The following is a 26,946-nucleotide window of genomic DNA, read 5'->3' as shown; positions in this document are numbered from 1 at the left end:
AGATATGTTAAAGTCACTGGCATTATTATTATTATTATTATTTATTGGATTTGCATGCCGCCCCTCTCCGCAGACTCGGGGCAGCTAACAACAACAGTAAAACAGTACAACAAAATCCAATACTAAAAAAACAGTTAAAAACCCATTATATAAAAACCAATCATACATACAAACATACCATACATAAAATTGTGAAGGCCTAGGGGGAAAGTGTATCTTAGTTCCCCCATGCCTGGCGGCAGAGGTGGGTTTTAAGGAGCTTACAAAAGGCAAGGAGGGTGGGGGCAATTCTAATCTCTGGGGGGAGTTGGTTCCAGAGGGCCGGGGCCGCCACAGAGAAGGCTCTTTACCTGGGTCTCACCAAACGGCATTGTTTAGTTGACGGGACCCGGAGAAGACCCACTCTGTGGGACCTAACTGGTCGCTGGGATTCGTGCGGCAGAAGGCGGTCCCTGAGATATTTTGGCCCGGTGCCATGAAGGGCTTTATAGGTCATAACCAACACTTTGAATTGTGACCGGAAACTGATCGGCAACCAATGCAGACTGCGGAGTGTTGGTGTAACATGGGCATACCTTGGGAAGCCCATGATTGCTCTCGCAGCTGCATTCTACATGATCTGAAGTTTCCGAACACTTTTCAAAGGTAGCCCCATGTAGAGAGATTTACAGTAGTCGAGCCTCGAGGTGATGAGGGCATGAGTGACTGTGAGCAGTGACTTCCGGTCCAGATAGGGCCGCAACTGGTGCACCAGGCGAACCTGGGCGAACGCCCCCCTCGCCACAGCTGAAAGGTGTTTCTCTAATGTGAGCTGTGGATCGAGGACGACGCCCAAGTTGCGAACCCTCTCTGAGGGGGTCAATGATTCTCCCCCCAGGGTAATGGACGGACAGATGGAATTGTCCTTGGGAGGCAGGACCCACAGCCACTCCGTCTTGTCTGAGTTGAGTTTGAGTTTGTTGACACCCATCCAGGCCCCAACAGCCTCCAGGCACCAGCACATCACTTCCATTATCGTTACATGATTAGTAAATTACATTCTAAGAAATGTGATATAGCAATATAGAAAGCTAATGTTCTCGTGTCGTGGGTTATAATAGGAGGGCTTTACCTTCATCCTTTTCCAGCAATTAATTTTGGACTTGTTTTTGTTCTTATTTTTATTCAGGGATCAGAAGCTCCATTGGAAGCTCTTCTCTTAATGTATAAAAGCTTTGCTCCAAGCATGGTGCCTTCAAATTTGTTCCAAAGCACAAAGGTGAGAGAAAGGATGACTGAATGGAAGGGCTATCCTTTGATTTCTCTGAGAGAGGACTACTCCCAAGTTCATATGTTCTTGATGATTACAAGAAGGAATATATAAAGCAGTGTTCATTTATGTGTAGTTATAGCCTGAAGACCCAGGGAAGAGTAGTGATCAAACTTTGAAAGAGATGAAGACTCTTCCTGTACAATCCTTTCTGAAATAATCTCATATCCTAGTACCAAAGAGTTGGTAAATTGAGTACCATCATGTAAATTACTTCAAGGCACATCACTGCTTCACTAAATTGACGTGGGGTGGAGATATATAACTGGGCATCATCCACATATTGCTGATACTTCACCCCAAATTGTCAGATGACCTCGCCCAGTGTTTTCTTGTAGATAGTAAATAGGAGTGGGGAGAGGACCGAGCCCTGAGGCACCCTACAGACAAGGGGTCTAGGGGTCAATCTCTGTCCTCCTACTAACACCAATTGAGATTGACCAGAGAGGTAGGAAGAGAACCACCATAGGAATACACATGCATAGACATACAATGTTCCCTCGATTTTCCCAGGTTCAAACTTCACAAAAAGTCTATACCACGGTTTTTCAAAAATATTAATTAAAAAATACGGTTTTTCCCCCTATGCCACGGTTTTCCCCGCCCAATAACGTCATATGTCATCACCAAACTTTCATCCACCTTTAATAAATATTTTTTTAAAATAAACTTTAATAAATAAACATGGTGAGTAATAATCTAAATGGTTGCTAAGGGAATGGGAAATTGTAATTTAGGGGTTTAAAGTGTTAAGGGAAGGCTTGTGACACTGTTCATAGCCAAAAATAGTACACAGTGGTACCTCGGTACTCGAACGCTTTGGTTGTCGTACATTTCGGATACCGAACAAAATTTTCGGCAAAAATTTGCTTCGGTATCTGAACAAAAATTCAGATACCGAACAGCCACAGAAAAGTTTGTTTATTATCCGAAATGAAGGGACGGGGTGGGAAGGAATGGGAGTCGGAATCCGACACGCCCATCCTGGCCGCCCACTAAACAGCCTCCCAGTCGTGCTCCAAGCTGTAGGAAGGGGGGGGACTGCAATACCGGCAGTTTTGGGGGGCCTCCTTTCTTCAGTGGTTCGTCTTGTTCCCTTTAAGCAGCTACACCAACTTTCTCCTTCCCAACAGCGGCAGAGGCTTTCCTTCGAGCAGCAACAGCGCCGGGAACGTCAGCAGCTTCCCTTTCTCATGTCACGTTCCCGGCGCTGCTGCTGCTCTAAGGAAAGCCACCGTCGCCACCCCCGGGAAGGAGAAAGTTGGTGTAACTGCTTAAAGGGAAGAAGACGAACCACTGAGGAAAGGAGCCCCCCACGAAACTGCCGGTATTGCAGCTGCCCCCACCCTTACTACAGCTTGGAGTGCTTAGACCTCAGATCTTTATCCCATAGGAAATAAAGGAAATAGGGGCTGGAAACCAATTAAACCCATTTCCATTATTTCCTATGGGATAAATTAATTCGGTATTCGACCAAATCGGTTCTCGACCACACTTCTGGAACGAATTATGGTCGAGAACCGAGGTACCACTGTATTTACTTCCGCATCTCTACTTCACGGAAATTCGACTTTCGCGGGCGGTCTCGGAACGCATCCCCCGCGAAAATCGAGGGAACACTGTATACACAAACACACCCTGTTTAACACACTCTTGCTCATTTTCATGGACAACAGCAACTTTCATGTTCACCTCTTCTCAGATGCGATTTAAGAACACAGAAAACCTGTGGAAAACTGCAATTGGTAACATAAAGCAACGGAGTTGTGGCATTTCACCTACATTGCAACCAGTTATAACATTTCAGCCCCCAAAGAAAGTAAGTTACTTTAGATTGTATAAATGCAGTTAAATGTTATTGTGTGTCCATTTTTCATTGACGCTTTTGGTTTTATTGATAGTCGTTACCTTCTAGGCTATTCCTTAGATTGATTATAATTCACAATCAGTTTCTTTATTATTTGCCAAATCATGGTCCATTACAGTAGTAATTAATTTCTTCATGCTTCATCTTCCTCCCCGTTTCTCATCTTTTAATATTTACACAGATATTGGGCGGCATACAAATCTAAATTCTTTTTAATATGTTTGTGAGTGACATAGGGGAAGGTTTGGTAGGGAAGGTTTGCCTATTTGCCGATGCCTCTAAAGTGTGCAATAGGGTGGATATTCCTGGAGGCGTCTGTAATATGGTAAATGATTTAGCTTTACTAGATAAATGGTCAAAGCAATGGAAACTGCAGTTTAATGTTTCCAAATGTAAAATAATGCACTTGGGGAAAAGGAATCCTCAATCTGAGTATTGCATTGGCAGTTCTGTGTTAGCAAAAACTTCAGAAGAGAAGGATTTAGGGGTAGTGATTTCTGACAGTCTCAAAACTGGGTGAGCAGTGTGGTCGGGCGGTAGGGAAAGCAAGTAGGATGCTTGGCTACATAGCTAGAGGTATAACAAGCAGGAAGAGGGAGATTGTGATCCCCTTATATAGAGCGCTGGTGAGACCACATTTGGAATACTGTGTTCAGTTCTGGAGACCTCACCTACAAAAAGATATTGACAAAATTGAACGGGTCCAAAGACGGGCTACAAGAATGGTGGAAGGTCTTAAGCATAAAACGTATCAGGAAAGACTTAATGAACTCCATCTGTATAGTCTGGAGGACAGAAGGAAAAGGGGGGACAGGATCGAAACATTTAAAAGGGTTAAATAAGGTTCAGGAGGGAAGTGTTTTTAATAGGAAAGTGAACACAAGAACAAGAGGACACAATCTGAAGTCAGTTGGGGGAAAGATCAAAAGCAACGTGAGAAAATATTATTTTACTGAAAGAGTAGTAGATCCTTGGAACAAACTTCCAGCAGACGTAGTTGGTAAATCCACAGTAACTGAATTTAAACATGCCTGGGATAAACATATATCCATTGTAAGAAATAGTATAAGGGCAGACTAGATGGACCATGAGGTCTTTTTCTGCCGTCAGTCTTCTATGTTTCATAATAATAATAATAATAATAATAATAATAATAATAATAATAATATTATTATTGTTTAATTTTTTTAAATTTCTTCTGATTTTTTTCTAATTCATGCAAAAGCTCTGAAATTTTCTCTCCTGTTTTGTTCCTACTTTGAATTTCCATATGGAATCTCTTTCAGTCTCCCTCCCTTTCTCTCCATGTGTAAGGATGGAGATTACCCATTAAAGAAATCCTATTTAGAAAAGAGTAACTGAATTGAAGATGTACACATGTTGCATCACAGATTTAATACCTATGAATTGCTAGTGTTGGATTTCTGCTTTTTGTAGAAATGGAATTCAAAATTGATGATACCTGCGATTAACAGCAACTCCAATTGGTCAGCTGAGAGTTCAAAGGCCAATTGTATTGATTTCAATAGTCCTCCAAAATTCTTCCCAGTGCAGCATTTGCAGACTTTTCCCCAGCTTTTGGAAAACATCCATTGTTTAGAAGTAAGTGGCTGACATCAAAGTGAACAGAAACTATAAGGGATAGGAGTGCAAGTGATTGGGTTAACCCCCTGAAGCTTGTTAATACGCTACAATTATAAATGCCCGTCTAATGCAAATCAAATAATTCTAAAATGGATCACAGTTTTTAAAAGACTTGAAAGTCCATGCTAGATACAATGTACAGTGATACCTCGTCTTACAAACTTAATTGGTTCCGGGACGAGGTTCTTAAGGTGAAAAGTTTGTAAGACGAAACAATGTTTCCCATAGGAATCAATGGAAATGCGATTAATGCGTGCAAGCCCAAAATTCACCCCTTTTGCCAGCCGAAGCGCCCGTTTTTATGCTGCTGGGATTCTCCTGAGGCTCCCCTCCATGGGAAACCCCACCTCCGGACTTCTGTGTTTTTGCGATGCTGCAGGGGAATCCCAGCAGGAGAATTCCAGCATCGCAAAAACGAGTGCTTCGCTGGTAACGGAAATTCGGAGGTGGGGTTTCCCAGTGAAGGGAGCATCAGTGAAATCGCAGCATTGCAAAAACACCGAAGTCCTCGAAACCCCACCTCCGGACCTCTGTGTTTTTGCGATGCTGCAATTTCACTGAGGCTCCCCTCACTGGGAAACCCCACCTCCGGACTTCCGTTGCCAGCGAAGCGCCCGTTTTTGCGCTGCTGGGATTCCCCTGCAGCATCACAAAAACGGAATTCCGGAGGCAAGGCATCCGAGTGGCGGCGGTGGGTTTGTAAGGTGAAAATAGTTTGTAAGAAGAGGCAAAAAAAATCTTAAGCCCCGGGTTTGTATCTGGAAAAGTTTGTATGACGAGGCGTTTGTAAGACGAGGTATCTGTGAAAACGTGAACTTCTGTTAAGGATTATTTCAATGTGTATTCTCAGGTGTCTTTCTTATCTTAGGCAAGTTTTCTTTTTAATTCAAGCCAGAGCATGGGAAATATTTTCTAAACAGAACTGAAAAAGTAAATACCATTATGTTACTGTGGCAATTAAAGCAGCTTCTGAGTGGGTATTTAAAAACAACCAGGAAACAAAGTAGTATTAGCTCAACAAGGTTTATGGTGCCGTATTAATTGACAGTGTCGTCTTCTCCCGATTGCTTTCATAGCTTCCTTCCCAAATAGGCTCAGTGTTAGGAAATCACCTGTTGCTCCACTACATTAATTGTGTCAGAGACGATGTCGTTTACCAGAGGATGTACTATTGGCTTGGCCAAACCTTCAGGGAAGGTAAGAGAACTCATTCTTGTGGCTGCTGCTGTCTTAAGTGAAGTTAAATTACAAATGGCCCTCAACTTAACCATTAATTTAGTGACTGTTCAAAGTTACAACAGCAACGAGGAAAGTGACCTATGACCTTTTCCTACCCTTATGACCATGGCAGCATCCCTGTGGTTGCATCATCAGTATTCAGACACTTGGCAACTGACTGGTATTTATGACAGTTTCAGTGTCCCAGAGTCATGCGATTAGCTTTGGTGACCTGACAAGCAAAGTCGATGGGGAATGCAGATTCAATTAACAACCAAGTTACTAACTTAACAACTCTATTGATTCATTTAAGTGTGTGAAGAAAGGTAGTAAAAGGGGGTAAAATTCACTTAATGTGTTTCACTTAGCAATGGAAATTTGGGGCCCAATTGTTGTAAGTTGAGTACTATCTTGTATCAGGGTGTCCAGCAAACCTGGAAAACAGGGAAATCAGGGAATTATCAGGGAAATTGGCGGTTCGGGAAATATCGGAATTATCAGGGAATTTGTTAAAAAATGGAATAAATCAGGGGGGAAACCAAACTATTAAAATGTTTAAAAGTCAGGGGGAAATCGTGTTTTTTTTTTTAAAAAAAAAACCTGATCGCACTGCTTGGCAGAGTGAAGCAAAAATGAGCATGACTGTGGCAACAACTTGCTTCCTCAGCTACCGATATTTCTCCATGGCTTAGCCATTGGTATGACGTCACCTATGGCCGCACCTTAACTAGATCGCAAGTTACAGGGAAATATCAGGGAATTTCAAAATGCGTTCCCCCTGGATACCCTGTGTATGCTAAAACACATACTGTTGCTTGCACACATAATGGCTTGTTATTTCTCAGAGAGGGCAGAGAAGAAGAAAGGATTCTATTCAAAGAAGTGTTTGTTTCTGTTTCTCACTTGTAACGCAGAATGTCCTTGGACGAAAATTGAAAACCAGAAATATGAGCTCGAATTCAAAGAATTCTTGAACACAGTTTTGGAAGCTGAGTGCTTCTTGCAGGTTAGTTTAAGCCTTTCCCTACCGTCACTCCCAAAAGAATATTGTTGTCCTTGGCACCACCAGGGTATGTATTGGAATGGAAGCATGATCGAAACATTTAAATATGTTAAAGGGTTAAGGGCAGACTAGATGGACCATGAGGTCTTTTTCTGCCGTCAGACTTCTATGTTTCTATGTTTCTATTCTAGAGGGCACAGGATGGGGGCACGTAGAAACCTCAGCAGAATTGGGGGCAGTTGGGAAGGTTATGAAGGATATAGGAAGATATGACGGGAGACTGGGGTTGGACCACATGTAGCAAAGGCGGGCCAGGTGTTATACCAGTTCTTCATTCCAACTCCAGCCCTTTCCTTTCCTCTGATCTGGCTGCCCTTCTAGAAACATAGAAACATAGAAGACTGACGGCAGAAAAAGACCTCATGGTCCATCTAGTCTGCCCTTATACTATTTCCTGTATTTCATCTTACAATGGATATATGCTTATCCCAGGCATGTTTAAATTCAGTTACTGTGGATTTACCAACCACGTCTGCTGGAAGTTTGTTCCAAGGATCTACTCTTTCAGTCAAATAATATTTTCTCACATTGCTTTTGATCTTTCCCCCAACTAACTTCAGATTGTGCCCCCTTGTTCTTGTGTTCACTTTCCTATTAAAAACACTTCCCTCCTGAACCTTATTTAACCCTTTAACATATTTAAATGTTTCGATCATGTCCCCCCTTTTCCTTCTGTCCTCCAGACTATACAGATTGAGTTCATTAAGTCTTTCCTGATACGTTTTATGCTTAAGACCTTCCACCATTCTTGTAGCCCGTCTTTGGACCCGTTCAATTTTGTCAATATCTTTTTGTAGGTGAGGTCTCCAGAACTGAGAGGCTGAGTTCAGAGCAGAAGGTTCCCCTGTTGGAAATATGCCCAGCTTTGGTTTGGGTGGGGCATTAGCTGAGACTCCACAGTCAGTGTCGGCTGAGAATAAAAGCCCCCCCCCCCCCCCCCCCCATATCCCTATTATGTGGGGTCCTGTAAGAAATGGGTACTCTTTGCACTCCTATTTAACATCCCTAGGAAGCCACTGGGTGGGATTATTCATCACCATGGGGTAAGCTATCATCATGGAGATACCTCACCCCATGGCGTTGAATAATCTCCATGTTAGGTATCTCCTTCCCTGCCCAATGAAGTGATGCTGTTGATGTCTTGTCCCAGAGTGGACGATTAAGAACCTGCTGCCCAGGAGAAAGTAAGAAAATCTGGGTTTCCCTGATCAGAGTTTGTGCTTTCTCAGGAGGGCTTCTCGTCTTGTGAAGAGTTTTTGTACCGAAGCCTGCCCTTCTGGGATGGCTGCTGCTGTAGGTCACAAGTCCTGCAGATGATCAGTTGGATTCCCCTCAGCACCTTCTCAGGTACGTGATGCAGACTCAACCAATCTCGCCCTGTTCTGTAGTCGAGAACAGCTGGCTTCAAAATCACTCTTTTCCCCCCTTCCTTTTCAGAAATGAAGCCTTATCTCTGCAAGCCGTTGACACAGCTGTTTTTCACCTCATCACTTTATTTTAAGGTAAATGAAGGTTCCCCTGAACAGACATTTTGACACAACAAACGTCATGTATGCCACACTAAGGAAATATGCTGACTATAATTTTTCCGAACCATTAACAATTTTTTATCCAACCTGCAGGAAGCAATATTTGGGTTCACTGATTAACGCAGGGCTACTTATGCCAAAAGAAGCATGCAGTTTTCTCTTACATACATTTATGCAATGAGATAAAATCTCATGGGAGGGGAAGGGGAGAGAAATGGAAACAAATTGCCAATAGCAACAGCAAAAATACAAATCTAGTATCATTTAACTGAAACATTCCCTTTTTAAAAAATCTACCTGCTTTTATCATTTTACTGACCTTGCAAAAATGCTCTGTTTCTCTCTTTCTCCCTCTCCAAACTCCTTCCCATTCCTTAGTCTAGTCTAGTCTAGTCTAATGATAGCAAAGTTCCTTAAGATTGAATTGCAGTTATTCAATAGGTGGGTTTTTGTGTCCTTTTCCTTCTTCTATAGTGTGGTGTTCTTGAAAGCCTGAGGGACCTGCTGCTGAACTGGCTGAATTGGCACTTCTTGCAAGCGGACATGACATCTGAGTTAACTGCAGACGTCCTGTAAGTAATGTAATCTTTTAAAGAGGTTGTCCCACCTGCTTTGCACTGTTATTTCCAGCTGGGGTGGGAGGTGGAACACTCTTTCCAAGGTGAATGCTCATGCTTGTGTCTCATTCTGCTGCAGGAACACTTCAATTTCAAGCCTGGTTAATTCTACAAGAGAACTCATCCACTTTGTTGGCCGTCTCTCAACCATTGCCCTGCACTTGGAGAACAACTCTGCTTTTTTAATGCACTTTGTTCTGGATTTCTATGAAATAGTATGTAAGCTAGTCTCGCTGTAATTTTGTTCCTAGCGTTAAGATTCTAATAGATGTGTTGGATGTGTTTGTTGCCTTGAATTATTTGTAAAAATAATAAAAGGAAGGAGAGGGAGGGAGAAGGTGGAGAGAGAGATAGATAGATAGATAGATAGATAGATAGATAGATAGATAGATAGATAGATAGATAGATAGATAGATAGATAGATAGATAGAAAGAAAGGTAGGTAGGTAGGTAGGTAGATAGATAGAAAGGTAGATAGATAGATAGGTAGGTAGGTAGGTAGGTAGGTAGATAGGTAGATGGAAAGGTAGATAGATGGAAAGGTAGATAGATGGAAAGGTAGATGGATGGATGGATGGATAGATAGAAAGGTAGGTAGATAGATAGATAGATAGATAGATAGATAGAAAGGTAGGTAGATAGATAGATAGATAGATAGATAGATAGATAGATAGATAGATAGATAGATAGATAGATAGATAGATAGAGTGAAAAGGAAGGAAGGAATTTAAAGAGATTCAATCCCTTTTGTTCATGCAAACCCCATTATTTTTCCTTACGACAATGCTGCTGCAATTTCAGAACGATTGGATCCAAGGGAGCCTCAACAAAAAAGTTAATCTGTTTAGCATAGCAGTAAAAGCAACTAAGACATAACAACCAAACTATTACAAGCAACTATGGTTTAAAACTTTACTAAATTTCAAGCAAATAAAGTATCACACTTCATACATTTAGTATCTTGTGAGTGTTTTAAAAGATTCACACTATTAAGTAGCACCAACTGGAACGATCTACTCCAATAAGTAGATGGGGAAAAAGAACCTTCTAAAAGTTTCTGTACAGGAGAAAGCCCAATAGTAGTAGGCAATGTTCCCTCTAATTTTTTTCCGGTGTGGGCGGAAAAAGATAGTGTCTGAGCGACAGTCCCTTTGGGACTGGGCGGCATAGAAGTATAAATAGATAGATAGATAGATAGATAGATAGATAGATAGATAGATAGATAGATAGATAGATAGATAGATAGATAGATAGACAGACAGACAGACAGACAGACAGACAGACAGACAGACAGACAGACAGACAGACAGACAGACAGACAAGACAGACAAGACAGACAGACAGATAGATAGATAGAAAAAAATTCCCTTCTTTTTTTATTAAAAGAAATTAATAATAAAACAAAACCAAAATCTATTACTATTATTACTATCTTCTCTTTCCTCCTACTGCCGGCACCTCCCCGCACACACACACCCGCGGGCTGGCAGGGGGATGGGGAGTGCGCGCCCGTGGAAAAGGGTGCGCGCAGCTTACGGGAAACGCTGGTAATAGGCAATCTCATTACCCTATATATTTTTTAAAAGCTGTAGTAAATCTGTATTAAGTTTTGCTTCATGCTCAGAGCCCAGTGTGAATAGGTGGAGGACAAAGATATGACACACACTCTATTTTTATATGTAAATACTGTACTGAAATCCCTTCCCTATTCTAGGTATGTGACATGTTTCAGAAGTACAAGGTCCCTTTGGTTGTGATCCCTCCTGCAGGAGTTTTCTATCCAGCACTTCTCAGCATGGATTCTGTCACAGTGGATCAGCTATGCCACATTATGTTCAGGTACTGACAAGTGCCTTTGCTTTGCTTCGCTATGCTATTTTTATCTTTCAAGCCATCTGGGAGGCCATAAACTCTATGGTTAGGCCATAATCTCTATGGTAAAGCAGTGCAGGTAGTCCTCGACGTTACGACCCCACTTAAACCCAGAATTCATGTTTCATGAGAAATTTGTCAAGTGAGTTTTGCCCCATTTTGCCACTTCTCTTAACACAATTGTTAAATGGAGTCACTGCAGTGGTTAAATTAGTAACATGGTCGTTAAGTGAATCTGATTCCCCATTGACTGCTTGTGGGAAGGCCGCAACAGGGGATCACATGACTCTGCGACTCCGCAGCCATCCTAAATATGAGTCAGTTGCCAAGCGGTCAAATTTTGATCATGTGACCGAGGGGACTCTGGAACATAAGTGTGAAAAACAGTCACAAGTCACTTTTTTTAATACTGTTGTAACTTTCAACGGTCTCTGTTCTGTCGGGCTCTCTGGTAGACTCCTCCCAAAAATTCACAGGTACAAATTTCAGACAAATTCAAAACAATGTTCTTTATAATGAAAATTCACTTAAACTAAGACCTCTTTTGGTATAGCAAAGAGCACTGGTCTCCAACCAAACTGGTAATTTGTACAAGTCCCTTATCAGTTCTGTGATACTTAGCTTGCAGCTGTGAGGCAATTCACACTCCTTCTTTCACAAAGTGAAACACACTTTGCTCTGGTTTAGTTTCAAAGTGGGGGGAAAATCAGCACACAAAAAGTCAAAGTCAGTAAAGCAGTCACGAAACACAACGATCAGATAATCCTCCACAATGGCCAAACCCACAGGCTGCTATTTATAGCAGCCTCACTAATTACCACAGCCCCACCCAATCACAGGTGGCCTCATTTTCTTTGATAATAATCTCTCAGTTGTTGTTGCCTATGCATCGCTCTCCGCATGCGTGGCTGTATCATTAATTCTTGTTCTGAATCCAAGGAGGAGCTACATAATTGATCTCCTTCTGAGCTGTCTGCCAGACTCTCCTCCTCCCTGTCACTCATGTCTTCTTCGTCAGAGGAGCCTTCATCAGCAGATTCCACCGAGGGCAAAACAGGCCTGCAGCATGTGGATGTCTCCCTCACATCCACAGTCCTTGGGGCAGGAGCTGGGCCAGAGTTAACCACAACAGGTCTCTAAGCAAATTGTTTTAAGTTGAGGACTTCAGTTGGGCTGAGGTTGTGGAATACAGTGAGTTCTGTTCTGATGAAATCCATTTAGTTGTGTGAAGAGAGAATGCCATACATGAATGCATATCACTTAGCTAATTTAAGCAAAAGTCACAAACACATAGGCTGTGAATTATTCTGATTTTTCTTCAGTAGAGGAAGAGTATGCACGAGCTTTATGGTTGGCTTGTGAGACTACTCTCCGCCGGCCTCTCCAGCAGCCGAATCAGATGAACTGGCTTGGGAGTCAGGACCAGCATTAAGGCAACCTGATAGCTTCGAGGGGGAAGAGGGAATGGAGCTGCCAGAGATAGATACAGAGGCAGTGCCTGGGCCATCCATCAACCCTCAGATGGAGAGTCAAGAGCCCCCAGGTCTGGAGTTGCTGATGAGAAAGAGGAAGAACAGTGCCTGACGCACGGATGCGCACAAGGCAGAGGAGAGGAGAGCAGCGGAAATCTATGGGCTGATCCTCGGGATGGAAGAGCCACCGCTGCTAGTAAAGCTCCAGTGTAGGTCAGGATAAAAGGCAAGGGGTGGAGGTGAATAGGTGTGGCGGACAACTATCCATATCTCTGCCAGACAGATTTGTTAGCCTGCTGTGTGTGTGTGAGAGAGAGATTTTTTGCCAGGGCTGCTGGCCCTCCTAATAAAGGGAACATTTATTTAACTACAGAGGGCTGGTTGTGTTTGAGAGCCAGGTTAGAACAACTGTTACAATCCTACAGGCTCTCCAGGTATGGTGGGGCAATGAGAAAGGATGGATCTTCTAGACGTGGCGGAACAGTGAGGAAGTTGTTGTTTGTTTGTTTGTTTGTTTGTTTGTTTATTGGACTTATATGCCGCCCTTCTCCGTGGACTCGGGGCGACTTACAACATTTTGATAAAAAGATACAATATATAAAACATTTCTAAGCCAATTAATAGAATAATTAATTTTAAAATTATCTTAAAAACTAAACATTTAAAATCAAAGAGTCACATACATACTATCACATCGAATACATTCATTATTATTATTATTATTATTATTATTATTATTATTATTATTATTAATTATTCAATTTTTTTATGCCGCCCTTCTCCTTAGGCTCAGGGCGGCTTACAACATGTTAGCAATAGCACTTTTTAACAGAGCCAGCCTATTGCCCCCACAATCTGGGTCCTCATTTTACCCACCTCGGAAGGATGGAAGGCTGAGTCAACCTTGAGCCGGTGATGAGATTTGAACTGCTGACCTGCAGGTATACAGTCAGCTTTAGTGGCCTGCAGTACTGCACTGTACCTGCTGCACCATCTCGTTTCCACCCGACAGTGGGCCCTGTAGCCCATGACAGTTTGCCCATGCTTCCCTCCACCCTTGAGGAACCTCTGCACAATAATTTAACAATTCCCCACATTGCTTAGCAACCAACAAGTGGGAGAGCTGAAATTACAGTTGATGACTAAAGTGTTGATGTGGGCATCTCCCTTAGTGACCACTTCACTCAACAACAGAGTCTTCAGTCCCAGTTATGACCTTAGGTTGAGGGGCTATCTAAAGATATAAGAATTCTGCCTGCATGAGAAAGAAGCAAATTCTGCTTCAGAAGAGAAGGATTTAGGGGTAGTGATTTCTGACGGTCTCAAAATGGGTGAGCAGTGTGGTCAGGTGGTAGGAAAAGCAAGTAGGATGCTTGGCTGCATAGCTAGAGGTATAACAAGCAGGAAGAGGGAGATTGTGATCCCCTTATATAGAGCGCTGGTGAGACCACATTTGGAATACTGTGTTCAGTTCTGGAGGCCTCACCTACAAAAAGATATTGACAAAATTGAACGGGTCCAAAGACGGGCTACAAGAATGGTGGAAGGTCTTAAGCATAAAACGTATCAGGAAAGACTTAATGAACTCAATCTGTATAGTCTGGAGGACAGAAGGAAAAGGGGGGACATGATCGAAACATTTAAATATGTTAAAGGGTTAAATAAGGTTCATGAGGGAAGTGTTTTTAATAGGAAAGTGAACACAAGAACAAGGGGACACAATCTGAAGTTAGTTGGGGGAAAGATCAAAGGCAACATGAGAAAATATTATTTTACTGAAAGAGTAGTAGATCCTTGGAACAAACTTCCAGCAGACGTGGTTGGGAAATCCACAGTAACTGAATTTAAACATGCCTGGGATAAACACATATCCATTGTAAGATAAAATACAGGAAATAGTATAAGGGCAGACTAGATGGACCATGAGGTCTTTTTCTGCCGTCAGTCTTCTATGTTTCTCTATTAAAAAGAGCTTGAGGTCAAATGCCAATGGGCACAGCTTGCATTTTAAATATTGGAGTTTGAAAGAAACTTGTTGACTTAACTTGAGAATGACTCTTTGCAACCTATGCACTTGTTATTTTATACCCAGATATGATCTTTTCATTGCCTCCTCTTTTCCTTCCCTAAAATATTGTGCCAAGATCTGCTTTCTTTGGCCAAGAATCCTGGTCTCTCAAATTTGATAAACAGGATGGTTATAAAAATGAATTCCCAGTTGATGACTTACTTCTCTTAAAAACCTACTGTTGCCTTGGTTACTTGCTTTCGTGCTTTTTCCCCACAAAGAGGGACTGAAAGGGACAGCGTTGTCTCAGACAGTGATTTCGTACGCGTGTCTAAGCGATCTCTGCAGCCACCCTGTGAAATTAAGGGTCAACTTTTTAATATTAAACAGCCCTTGACAAACATCACGCTCATCAAATCCGATGTGATTTGATGGACAGATAACTGTCATAAAATTACAAGAATCGTCTTGGTGAAGCTTAAATCATTTGGACTCCAGTTTTAATTGTGTAGAACATAGTAATGTTAATTGGGGACACTGTGCCCTGTTTGTTAGTGGTCAGCAGAGAACTGAGTTTATTGAGGCCAACTGTGAATCTGGATTTGTTTTTACAAGGCTGGCTGCTCAACAATGTTGTTTTTCAGCAGTTTTTGCTTCTAGTACTTGGTGCCTGAGAATTCACCAGTTGCTGAATACTATGTTAGGATTCTTTAGCTTAGTTTCCGACATGGCATTGGACCAGAGTACCTCCGGAACCGCCTGCTACCGCACGAATCCCAGCTGCCGATAAGGTCCCACAGAGTTGGCCTTCTCCGTGTCCCGTCGACTAAACAATGTCTTCTGGCGGGCCCCAGTGGAAGAGCCTTCTCTGTGGCAGCCCCGGCCCTCTGGAATCAACTCCCCCCAGAGATTAGAACTGCTCCCACCCTCCTTGTCTTCCGTAAACTACTTAAGACTCACCCATACCGCCAGGCATGGGCGATTTGAAGCATCTTTCCCCCAGGCTTATTATAATTTATGTTTGGTATGTATGTGCTGTTTGGTTTTTAATTATGATAGGGTTTTTAGTTTTTTAATATTAGATTTGTGCCATTATTATATTGTTTTTATCGTTATTGTGAGCCGCCCAAGTCTTCGGAGAGGGGCGGAATACAAATCTAATTTTTTATTATTATTATTATTATTATTATTATTATTATTATTATTATTATTATTATTATTCCTCCCCGTCAAAAGCTGCATATAGTTCACCTGGAAAGAAGCATTCTGGGAGTTATGCAGAAAATTATATTCATTATATGGAGAAATAGATGGTGGATTTCCAGTTTCTATAGTGACAGAATGACGTACTGTTCCTCCATATGAGTACATCCTGCCTTCTGCATTAGATGCATAGACTGTTGGGTTTCACGGTTGTCTTATACATGGTGGCAAAGTGAATTACAAGTAGATGTGCAAGAGATGAAGAATAGAGTGGAGAATATAAGGAAAATAAAGAATACAAGGGTTAGGGAAATGAGAAGGAAAATTTATTTATTTATTTATTCATTTATTTATTGGGTTTGTATGCCGCCCCTCTCCGCAGACTCGGGGCGGCTAACAACAGTAACAAAACAGTATGATCCAATACTAAAAACAGTTAAAACCCATTATATAAAAACCAATCATACATACAGACATACCATGCATAAAATTGTAAAGGCCTAGGGGGAAAGTGTATCTCAATTCCCCCATGCCTGGCGGCAGAGGTGGGTTTTAAGCAGCTTACGAAAGGTAAGGAGGGTGGGGGCAATTCTAATCTCTGGGGGGAGTTGGTTCCAGAGGGCCGGGGCCACCACAGAGAAGGCTCTTCCCCTGGGTCTCGCCAAGCGACATTGGTTGACGGGACCCGGAGAAGATCCACTCTGTGGGACCTAACTGGTCGCTGGGATTCGTGCAGCAGAAGGCGGTCCCTGAGGTAATCTGGTCCGGTGCCATGAAGGGCTTTATAGGTCATAACCAACACTTTGAATTGTGACCGGAAACTGATCGGCAACCAGTGCAGACTGCGGAGTGTTGGTGTAACATGGGCATATTTGGGAAAGCCCATGATTGCTCTCGCAGCTGCATTCTGCACGATCTGAAGTTTCAAAGGTAGCCCCATGTAGAGAGCGTTACAATAGTCGAGCCTCGAGGTGATGAGGGCATGAGTGACTGAGCAGTGACTCCCAGTCCAAATAGGGCTGCAACTGGTGCACCAAGTGAACCTGGGCAAACGCCCCCCTCGCCACAGCTGAAAGGTGTTTGTCTAATGTGAGCTGTGGATCGAGGAGGAACCCTCCTCTGAGGGGGTCAATGATTCTCCCCCCAGGGTGATGGACGGACAGATGGAATTATCCTTGGGAGGCAAGACCCACAGCCACTCCGTCTTGTCTACATAAGTGGTATCACACACAACTTGCATACTTTCAGCAGAATGTTAATACTTGTTGGCACGTGTGTCAAGATAAGGGAGTTTTTATGCATATGTTTTGGGAATGTCCGGTAGTGCAGAACTTTTGAAACTTCTGCACTACCTAGAAGTGCAAGAGGACACTAATAGGATGTTAAACATAGGATGGATAATTACAAAGAAAATGGCGATACTAGTCAAAAGGAACGAGATGGGAGAATTTAGAGAAATAAAAGAAGCAGCGATAGAAAGCGCTCAGGTGGTAATAGTCCTAGGTTGGAAGGATGCAACAAAATGGACAGTACAAAATTGGTATCGGTATTATGGTGGAGCACACTCAGTTTGAGATTATGGGTGGATTTGGCCAGTGAAACTAATCTGCGGGAACTGATAGGACGATGGGACGTGAGGATATGTGGTGAATAGAATTCGAGACCAAGCTATAAAGAATTAGAGTTACTTTATAATATGTAAATAGATATATTGCTCTTGAGTTAAAACGGTATATAGAAAATATGCCCCCATTGTGGTGGAGGGATATGAATGTTGTCTGGTGGCAGGCACTTTGAACACTGAGCACATCGTTGTATGTTATGTGCATGTTATTGGTAATGTCCAGCCAACGAAGCAGTGGAAGTGATGGGCCGGTGCCTGGAGGATGTTAGGGCCTGGATGAGTGTCAACAAGCTCAAACTCAACCCAGACAAGACGGAGTGGCTGTGGATCTTACCTCCCAAGGACAACTCCATCTGTCCGTCCATTACCCTGGGGGGAGAATCATTGGCCCCCTCAGAGAAGGTTCGCAACTTGGGCGACCTCCTCAATCCACAGCTCACATTAGAGAAACATCTTTCAGCTGTGGCTAGGGGGACGTTTGCCCAGGTTCGCCTTGTGCACCAGTTGCGACCCTACTTGGACCGGGAGTCACTGCTCACAGTCACTCATGCCCTCATCACCTCGAGGCTTGACTACTGTAACGCTCTCTACATGGGGCTACCTTTGAAAAATGTTCGGAAACTTCAGATCGTGCAGAATGCAGCTGCGAGAGCAATCATGGGCTTTCCCAAATATGCCCATGTTACACCAACACTCCACAGTCTGCATTGGTTGCCGATCAGTTTCCGGTCACAATTCAAAGTGTTGGTTATGACCTATAAAGCCCTTCATGACACTGGACCAGATTATCTCAGGGACCGCCTTCTGCTGCACGAATCCCAGCGACCAGTTAGGTCCCACAGAGTGGATCTTCTCCGGGTCCCGTCAACTAAGCAATGTCGCCTGGCGGGACCCAGGGGAAGAGCCTTCTCTGTGGCGGCCCCAGCCCTCTGGAACCAATTCTCCCCAGAGATTAGAACTGCCCCCACCCTCCTTGCCTTTCGTAAACAACTTAAAACCCACCTCTGCCGCCAGGCATGGGGGAATTGAGATCCTCTTTCCCCCTAGGCCTTTACAATTCTATGCATGGTATGTATGTATGTATGTTTGGTTTTTGTATTAATAGATTTTTAATAATCAATACCAAATTACTATTGTACACTGTTTTATTGTCACTGTTAGCCGCCCCGAGTCTCTGGAGAGGGGCGGCATACAAACAAACAAACAAACAAACAAATAAATTAATAAATAAATAAATAAATATAAAAATCAATTAAAATATATATTTTTTAAAAAATGTTGTTTTATACAGTCCTCGACTTTCAACCATTCATTTGGTGATCTGCTCAAAGTTGCAACGGCACTGGACAGAGGATACTTTTTCCCACTTACAACATTGCAATAACCTCAGATCATGTGATCAAAATTCAGTCGCTTGGCAACTGATTCATGTTTATGGTCGGTTGCAGTGTCCTATCGGATCGCCTTTTGTGACCTTCTGACAAGCAAAGTCCCTTAACAACTTTCCATAAAGCCAGACAGGAAAAATTTCTTGATGCCTGAAAATGTTGGGAATGGGGACCAGCAATACAAGTAGCCAAGAAATCAACTATCTTTCTTTAGCTAACGCTTATGGGTTGGAATTTTAGCAGCCCCGTTTGGAGTTTAAAAAAATAGTCAAACCCCTTTTTCTTTGTTTCTATTTTAGGTATCGAACCAATTTGATAGCTGCAAAAAAATACCGACACTCCAAAAAGGTACAATAAAACAAGGCACAACTCTTGCTATGTCACTACCACAATATGATCATTAGCTTTTCTTGGTCTTACTTTTCAAATTTGTTCTCCGAAATTACTGTACCTGTTCAAAGATTCCATTCTTTTTTTTCCCCCTGACTTGGGCTGAGAAAGCAATTTCTGTCTTTTGCCTTTTCATACAATCTGTTATTTCTGTAGGTAATGCAAACAGTTGCTTTTAGGAAGGGTGAAAGAGCTATTGCAAACCTTGTCTTCCTTGATCCTCTCAGGCAATGCTGCAGATTAAGTATAGCAACCAGATTTGCCAAGAATACAACCAGTGTATAACAAGCATGGTCGGATGCCTATGGACCTCAAACGTCTTCGACACAGATGCCCACCCTCAGGGGATTTATATGGAGCCCAGAGTGCTAGAGAAGACCTTGGTGCAGGAATACAGAAAGGCCTTGAACATAGTGTACCATCCGGCCTTCACAGGTTATGCTATGCTCTTCATGCAGCAGGTAAATGGAGATTTGATGTTTGAGGACCATCCTCCCAATTTTGTTTGCACCTAAACCTTTGTTGTGTCCTTCACTAGTCTTCGTTGGGTCACACTTTATTCATTGGCATATTGTGGTTGAACTGCAACTATGTTATATAATCTCAAACTTTCATGTACTAAAGAATGAGTTTGACTTTCTCTTTATAGTTTATGTATGTGTTTGTGTGTGCTCATGCGTGCAAGATAGATATAGGAGTAGGCTCCTGGGGGTTCAGGCAATCCTCTAACCAAGGATTGCCAGGGTTCAGCGAACTCCCAAATGCCACCCTGGTTGGCCATGCCCACCCTGCCCTCCCAATAGTTGCCACACAGCCTGTTCATCATTCCAGGTAAGGGCAGGGTCCATGCGGAGGATCTCGGAGGGTAAAAATGGGCCTACGAGAGATCTGGAAACTGGCCCGTTTCCGTCCTCAGGAGTCTGGGAGAAGCTGTTTTCATCCTCCTGGAGGCTTGAGGAAAGCCTGGAACCTCGGGAGGTAAAAAAACACCCTATCCTCCCAGCTGTGGTGCAGGTGGCCGACTAGGTCACATTCGCCATGACCATGCCCACCCAGCAATGCTAAAAGATCTGAAGTCCACCCCTGGATATATGGATGGATGGATGGATGGATAGACAGACAGACACAGAGAGAGAGAGTGATGCAGTAGCCTAGAGATGGAGCTCTCACTTCACAATCAGGTGGCTGTGAGTTAGATCTTAGGTGGAGGCCGATATTTATCTCTCCGGGCACAATGAGAAGAAATTCCACACTGGCGACAGGAAGGGCAATGGGCCATTAAACACTCTGCTAGCTCCATTCAGTTGCCCAGACTCCAACCCACAAGGGATTATGGGGTTGTTAAAAGATTATACACACACAGACACACACACCTACAGCTCTATGTTTATATATATATATATGTATATATATTTATATAGATTTCTGAACTACCCATCTCCTATAAAGAGTTAGATTCAACTCCCAGGGTAGCTGTAGAAGCTCACTGGCAAAACATTGGCTAGTTAAGGCACAACAAGTCTCTTGATTCCTTTTGTCCAGTACCCTATTAATGTTACTTTGTGTCTTTGGGGCTTGGACTTAAAAAGCACTTTTCTTAATGCTTTGATTACAGTCAAATATTCTATTTACAGTTAAGGACTAAGCCCAATATGATACATACTCTGTATAATTTATCTTTATTCCTTTAAAAAAAAGATTTCTAGTTTTTTAAGTTTAACTTTTATAGCAATGCTTAAAGAAATGTACAAGCTGTGAAGTTTTCTCCATAGAGGTGCTTTGGTTCCCTCCAAGATCATTGTTTCTTCTTTTTCCTAACTAGTAAGAAACAGAATTGGAGATTAATGAATATTAATCTCCAATTCGGCATCACTTTTAGGCAAGGCATCAAAATCATTACTTGTTTTCCTACATAACAGAATAATTATGCTAATTCGTCCATGCTGATCTCTCATCTATCTATCTGATCTTAATATATAGGACCAGCCCTTATTTAGGGAGAAAAGATGGTAGGGGAAAAATGTCACACAATGTTTGTTTACCTCCACTGGGGGAGCCTCACATCTCCAGGAGACAAACCGCAGTCACTCCTTTCACAGAGCTCAACATAGTTCAGGGACTACGGCCCTCAAGAACAATTTTTGTTTTGTTTTTCTGGAGAACATTATTTTCATTCCTGTCTGTCATTCTATCTCCCCATGGTATCTATAATAACATCAGGGCTCTGCAACAGAGATCTCATCTCTTAGGAGCACTATAGAAAGCTAACAATTTGATCCTTCTTTGTAAGCGCCTCGGTGAAAGCAGATTTGTCATGAATAAGCATTCCCCTTCAATTGCTAAAGACAAAGCAGCCCTTTGGAGGGGGGTGGGATCTTTGGCAATCGCTAACTTCAATGACTGGTAGGCATATTCAGTTTTCTGACAAGAGAGAGAAACTGCCTTATGCCGATAATGACCAATGCTGATCATTAGAATATGAAATAGAGATTATCCTGCACAAAAGGTGGAAGAATAAGGTGAGGAGCACCATTGAAGACAGAAAAAGCAAGAAGTTCATTGCAGAGAATTAAATATCCCCAGCAATTAAGTCAACTACCAGTTTGTTTATTTATTGATTGATTGATTGGATTTGTATGCCGCCCCTCCCCTCAGTTAATAGTAGAACGGCAATAGTGGCAGTAAGAGCTATCGGTTCTGCAGGTCGGCCTTTTTTTTAAAAAAAAATTTATGGAACTTCCTCATGTTGAATTCAAGGAGACCCAGGTATTTTCTTAAATCGGTGTAATACAGAGGTGTCAAACTCAAGGTCCGGCGTCTGGATCCGGCCCATGGGATGCTTACATCTGGCCCACAGGCATTGCCCTGGAAACAGTGAAGGGTCGGCCCACAGTGCCTCTTCCATCAAAAATTGAGCTATAGGGGGCTTCCCTCCTGAGCCCTGTTTTCGCTGGCAGAGGGTTATAGGAGGCCATTGCAGCCAAACATGGAGTTTGTGAGGGTCAAGGGTAGCACTTCCAAGCTCCATTTTTGCTAGCGGATGGCTGCAGGTGGTGGTTGCGGCTGAAACGGAACACAGGAACCAGTTTTCTCTCGCAGAGCACTCAGGCACCCCCAACATGGGTGATGTCAAGCTGGGCACACCCACCTGGCTCTCCAAGGTCAAACAGAATCCTGATGCAGTCCTCTATGAAATCTAATTTGACAGCCCTGGTCTAATACAAGCCAACTGATATAGGACTATTATTATCCCAGGGTTTGCATTAATGTATCCTAATTTCATGACGTGGCTTAGAGATACCAATACACCTGATTTTGGTACCTTTTGTCCTTTAGCAGTATTCTGTTCTCAAAAAGGGCACATTTTTGATGTCGTTTCTGGACCGTGTTAACCAATAACTTTAATATCTGTTCAAGGCTCGCAAAACAATTTTTTTAATTGTCCCTTTCTTTTTAGATGCAATCGAAACACAAAGTCACAGATATCAAGCTAATTCAGGTAAAAAGTCATGCATTTTGAAAACGACTAAATTCCTTGGGAAGTTTGCTATATTCTAACCAGTTGTGCATTGTTTCTGAGAATAAGACTGTACAGTGATATAGATAGATAGATAGATAGATAGATAGATAGATAGATAGATAGATAGATAGATAGATAGATAGATAGATAGTTTTTATCCCCGCTCTCCACATCTCTGAAATATTCCAATATTAACCTACTCAGGCTTTATGCTCTGGGGAATCCAGAACATGATACCAGGGTCTTTCAAGACTGAAGGATGCCAGATTGTTTTTATATGCCGCTCATTCCAAAACTGACTCGGAGCAGCTAACAGCAGTCATAAATACAACAATAAGCAATAAAAATACAACAGTAAAATCAACAGCATAATAAAAACAATAATATCATTAAAAAAAAACATGCATACATTTCAATCAATCTAATTCCAGGCCTGCGAGAAAAGCCAAGATTTAACAGTTTTCCCGGAAGCTGTTAAGATTATAAATGATTCCACATGGCCAGGTGTGAGTTACAAAATATTAGTACTTCTGGCCTCATGCTTTTGAAAATTGATATGAGAATTAAGAGGCTGCACAGAAAAAATGAGTGGATACCGTATGGCAAAGGAGAGTGGCGCAGGGGCTGAGAGGTCTCATCTTACAATCAGGAGGCTGTATCCTACGTAGCAGCCGTTTTTTCTCCTTCTGTGTGCAGCAAGTTATTGTCTGCTGCAAACTCCATGTAGGTGTCAGGAAGGGCATCCAGCCAGTAAATGCTCAAACTCCGTTCAGTCACCCTGACTCCCCCTTGATGCAAGGGATTATAGGGTCATTAAAAAATTGTATGGCTGTCATTTTTTAAATATTTTTATTGAATTTTTTAAAAAAGACAAAGACATACAACACTAAACATTTAAGGAGCTACCATTGCTCCACTTGTCGTAGAAGTCTATCTAATACAGACATGTAAAAAATCCTGACTGTAATCAGATCTAAGCAGAAATACCACACATGTAAGTTACATTCTTGTTAAATTCAACTCTATATTTTTAATATTAAACTTATTCATTAAATTTCTTTATATTTTAAAATGTTCTATACTTATACAAAAAGAGGAAAAAAAGAGGGGAAAAAAAGTTTATTAGTAATACTATTTACCATTTCATTCTATATTATAATTAATTATTAATACCATTTTTAAAATTCCACCAATCGTATACTTTGTCCCACATCTTATAATATTCTGTTTCAGTTTGATTATTTAAACGTTTTAGTCATCATATCTAGTTCTGCACATTCTATAATTTTTTTAAATACTTCAGTATCTTTTGGTATTGTTTTTTCTTTCCATTTCTGTGCAAATACAATTCGGGCCGCAGCCAATATATGTATTATTAAATAATAAGTTTCTTTTTTATTTTAAAAAAAAATTGTATGGCAAAGGAGAATTTCTATACCTGGAGACGTAAACTAATGTTTTATCTGCAGGGGAGGAGATGGGATTGGTACTTGGAATTTTTGTACTGCCAAGAATTACAAGGGTTGAAAGACTTCATTGAAAGTAGCGTCAAGCGTTCATCAACCTTCTCAAAACCAGGCAACGACCAGTAAATGGGTATTGAAGATTGACTCTTGTGAATGAATTCCTTCCCACCTTCTCCTGTGGTAGCTAACCATGGATTCTAATGGACTCCTGTTTCTGGAAAGAGGATCCAGTCAGTGCCTCAGTACTGATATCTGTACAGATAATACTTTGTAACAATAATGGCACACATACAGATTTCGCCCAGCTGATCTTTGTGACATTAAACCTTTCCTCTTTGGGTTATGGGCTCTTTGGCCTCGAGAGTACAAACTTACTCTCACAAAAGAAATAGAGCATGCCTAATTTCTGTGGCTAACTTTTTGCTTTGTTTTGGAATGAAGCAACCTGATTCAATTCATTATTTGGAAACATTCAAGCAAATGACGGCAGGATTTTCCAGTCTTTGACCACTTTTGGACAGCTAAATTACCATCTTTCGCTGATTAAACCATAAAGCCCTCTCAATGGATCGAACAATAGTCTAAAGCAGGGTTTTTTCTTGTAACTTGTAGATAAATTGTAAATAATTGTAAAGAACGTATTTATGCATAAAATGCTCGGTGTAATATAAATAAAATAGTGTTTGGCTTTGGTTTGTTACAGTGAAACCTCAATTTTATGGGGTTTGGTTTTCTGAATATTATATGTTGTGGGTGAAATTATGTTGCAGTTTATGGAATGACTTCATTTGTATGAAGACTTTCTGAAAAAGATACAAATCAGTTTGTTGGTCTGATGTACGCCTATTCTTAACCAAGATCTTTGTTTTTGCTATACAGTATTTACTTTTAAACCAGATAATGCAACAAAGTCTTCAATTTCTTCTTTAGGTGTTCAATACTATTCTGAGGCTGTGTAAAATAATAAAACCTTCACCATTAGTAAAAGTCCTAGAATTATAAGTCGCTTTAACTTTTCAAACCAATTATTTTCTCCTCCTGTCTAATGTCTGAAACGAACTTAAAAAGCAAAGAAATACCGTTGCTTTGATCTCCTCTGTATTTCACATGGTTTCATTAAATCACTATTAATAATATGCACTTTCTGAAATATGGACATTGATTTAATCCTTCGAATAAAATTCTCCCAAAAGTCTACGTCCTTCCAACACCGTAAACATAAAAGAGCAAATCAAATTGTCACAAGTCTTTTCTGCATCCAGAAAAATCAGTGCGACTTACATGTCATTATGATATTCCAGATGCTCTTATTATATTTAATATAATTCTCACATCTCTCTTTTTTTTTTGCGGTTGCAACGGTTAGTCTTCAAAACATAGTGTGAATTTTGTATTCCATCAGACCTTGTTTTGGGTATTCTATGGTGCTTTCTCTATTTTGATTTTTTTTTATGTATTCCAGGATTTCAAAAGTTGTTATATTGTGTTTCATATTCATAAAATTTGTTTCTAGATTGTACAAGCTTTGGTAAATTCTTCTCTTTTCCCCCCAAATATTCATCACTGTTTTTTTTTTCCAGGGAGACCTATCTTTTCTACAAATTTGCATAAAAATTATGGAGGGCTTTCTGAATACTCCCATTATCTGTTAATACAGTGTCACCTTACTGAATGTTTAATTTTCTTTTCTCCTGGTAGACCAACCATTGCTTCTCTCCCTTCCTCTCTGACTGGTAAAATGGCTTGCTGAGTATTCCAGCTGTGCTCATTCTGGCCCACTTGTATTTGTGCTCTGCAATCCCTAATGGCTTTGATTTATGAATAAATCAGGAATCTCTGATTTAAGAAAAGTGCAGCTGGATCTATTTGGAAAACCGAACAGTTTAAAGCAAAGCTTGACAGTGGGTGGCTTCCTAAGGTTTTAAATTTCTCATATCTCGCATAAGAAGAAAAATGGCTTTAAACAAATTGGTTACAGTTACCGCCTCTCAACTTCTTCTGCAACCAGCCCCAAATCAGATTTTGATAACAAGTCTAGTCTGACTTGTAGGTCTGCCTCAACATACAATATTGTTTCTTTTCATATCTTGTGGTTCGCTTTTATCTTTAGGCAATTTGAGCTCCCTGCTCCGACAGCGATTCTTGTAAGAGTCTTCAAAGTGAAGGGTGGATAGTTATCACAAAAAGAAGATAAGGTAGGCAGCTTAGCTCTGGGATGTGCCTCTTCCTTTGAAGTTCTTCCATGCACAAGTTATCCTGCATATATAACATGTCAAGTTAATGTGCAGTCATCCAAATGTTGGAGCTCCAATTACAAGAAGTCCTATCTCAGCCAGTAGGAACGGATCAGCTGCTACGATCCAGTAACAGCTGGCAGGCTCGAGGTTGCCAGCTCATGGGCCAGAAGCCAACCTTCTCTCCAAGAAATTGAATTTTTTACGTGCATGGAGAAGTCATAATTCTGGGTGGCATTGAAGGCTTGAGTGGGCATTTTTCTAAGTTAAGAAAATCCTCCAATAAATGAATGTGTTTCAATTTTCAAGCCTCAGTGGTTCTCACACACAGCTTTTCTGAAATCATTTCTGAATTAAAGAAATCTTCGCAGAGATGTGTTGAGAACAAGACTGCAGTTCCAGCTCTTTGTTGGTGCTCACCAAAAATGTAATTGTGCTTTTATAGGATTGCTGTGGTTCTTCTTGCTCATTACAGTAGTCCCTCGCTATACTGCGCTTCACCTACTGCGGCTTCACTTCATC

The 26,946-nt window shown here is 41.5% G+C and overlaps 1 protein-coding gene across 2 annotated transcripts in view; it reads left to right on the top strand.

The window, feature by feature from the left end:
* Positions 1-25,326, top strand: part of CENPI (centromere protein I) — a 35,746-nt gene extending 10,420 nt beyond the window's left edge. For both annotated transcript variants that reach the window (XM_070759827.1, XM_070759829.1), the window contains exons 9-22: positions 1,169-1,258; positions 3,012-3,128; positions 4,614-4,778; positions 5,897-6,017; positions 6,953-7,044; positions 8,331-8,448; positions 8,539-8,603; positions 9,105-9,202; positions 9,327-9,462; positions 10,962-11,086; positions 19,114-19,162; positions 19,432-19,665; positions 22,662-22,703; positions 24,194-25,326. In XM_070759827.1, the coding sequence (XP_070615928.1) occupies positions 1,169-1,258; positions 3,012-3,128; positions 4,614-4,778; positions 5,897-6,017; positions 6,953-7,044; positions 8,331-8,448; positions 8,539-8,603; positions 9,105-9,202; positions 9,327-9,462; positions 10,962-11,086; positions 19,114-19,162; positions 19,432-19,665; positions 22,662-22,703; positions 24,194-24,316 (1,575 nt within the window). In that variant the 3' untranslated portion in view covers positions 24,317-25,326. The remainder of the gene's footprint in view (positions 1-1,168; positions 1,259-3,011; positions 3,129-4,613; positions 4,779-5,896; positions 6,018-6,952; positions 7,045-8,330; positions 8,449-8,538; positions 8,604-9,104; positions 9,203-9,326; positions 9,463-10,961; positions 11,087-19,113; positions 19,163-19,431; positions 19,666-22,661; positions 22,704-24,193) is intronic.
* Positions 25,327-26,946: the final 1,620 nt, after the last annotated feature.

Source organism: Erythrolamprus reginae, chromosome 8, assembly GCF_031021105.1.
Source record: "Erythrolamprus reginae isolate rEryReg1 chromosome 8, rEryReg1.hap1, whole genome shotgun sequence".
NCBI lineage: Eukaryota > Metazoa > Chordata > Lepidosauria > Squamata > Dipsadidae > Erythrolamprus > Erythrolamprus reginae.
This window is presented reverse-complemented; position numbering and strand designations above follow the sequence as displayed.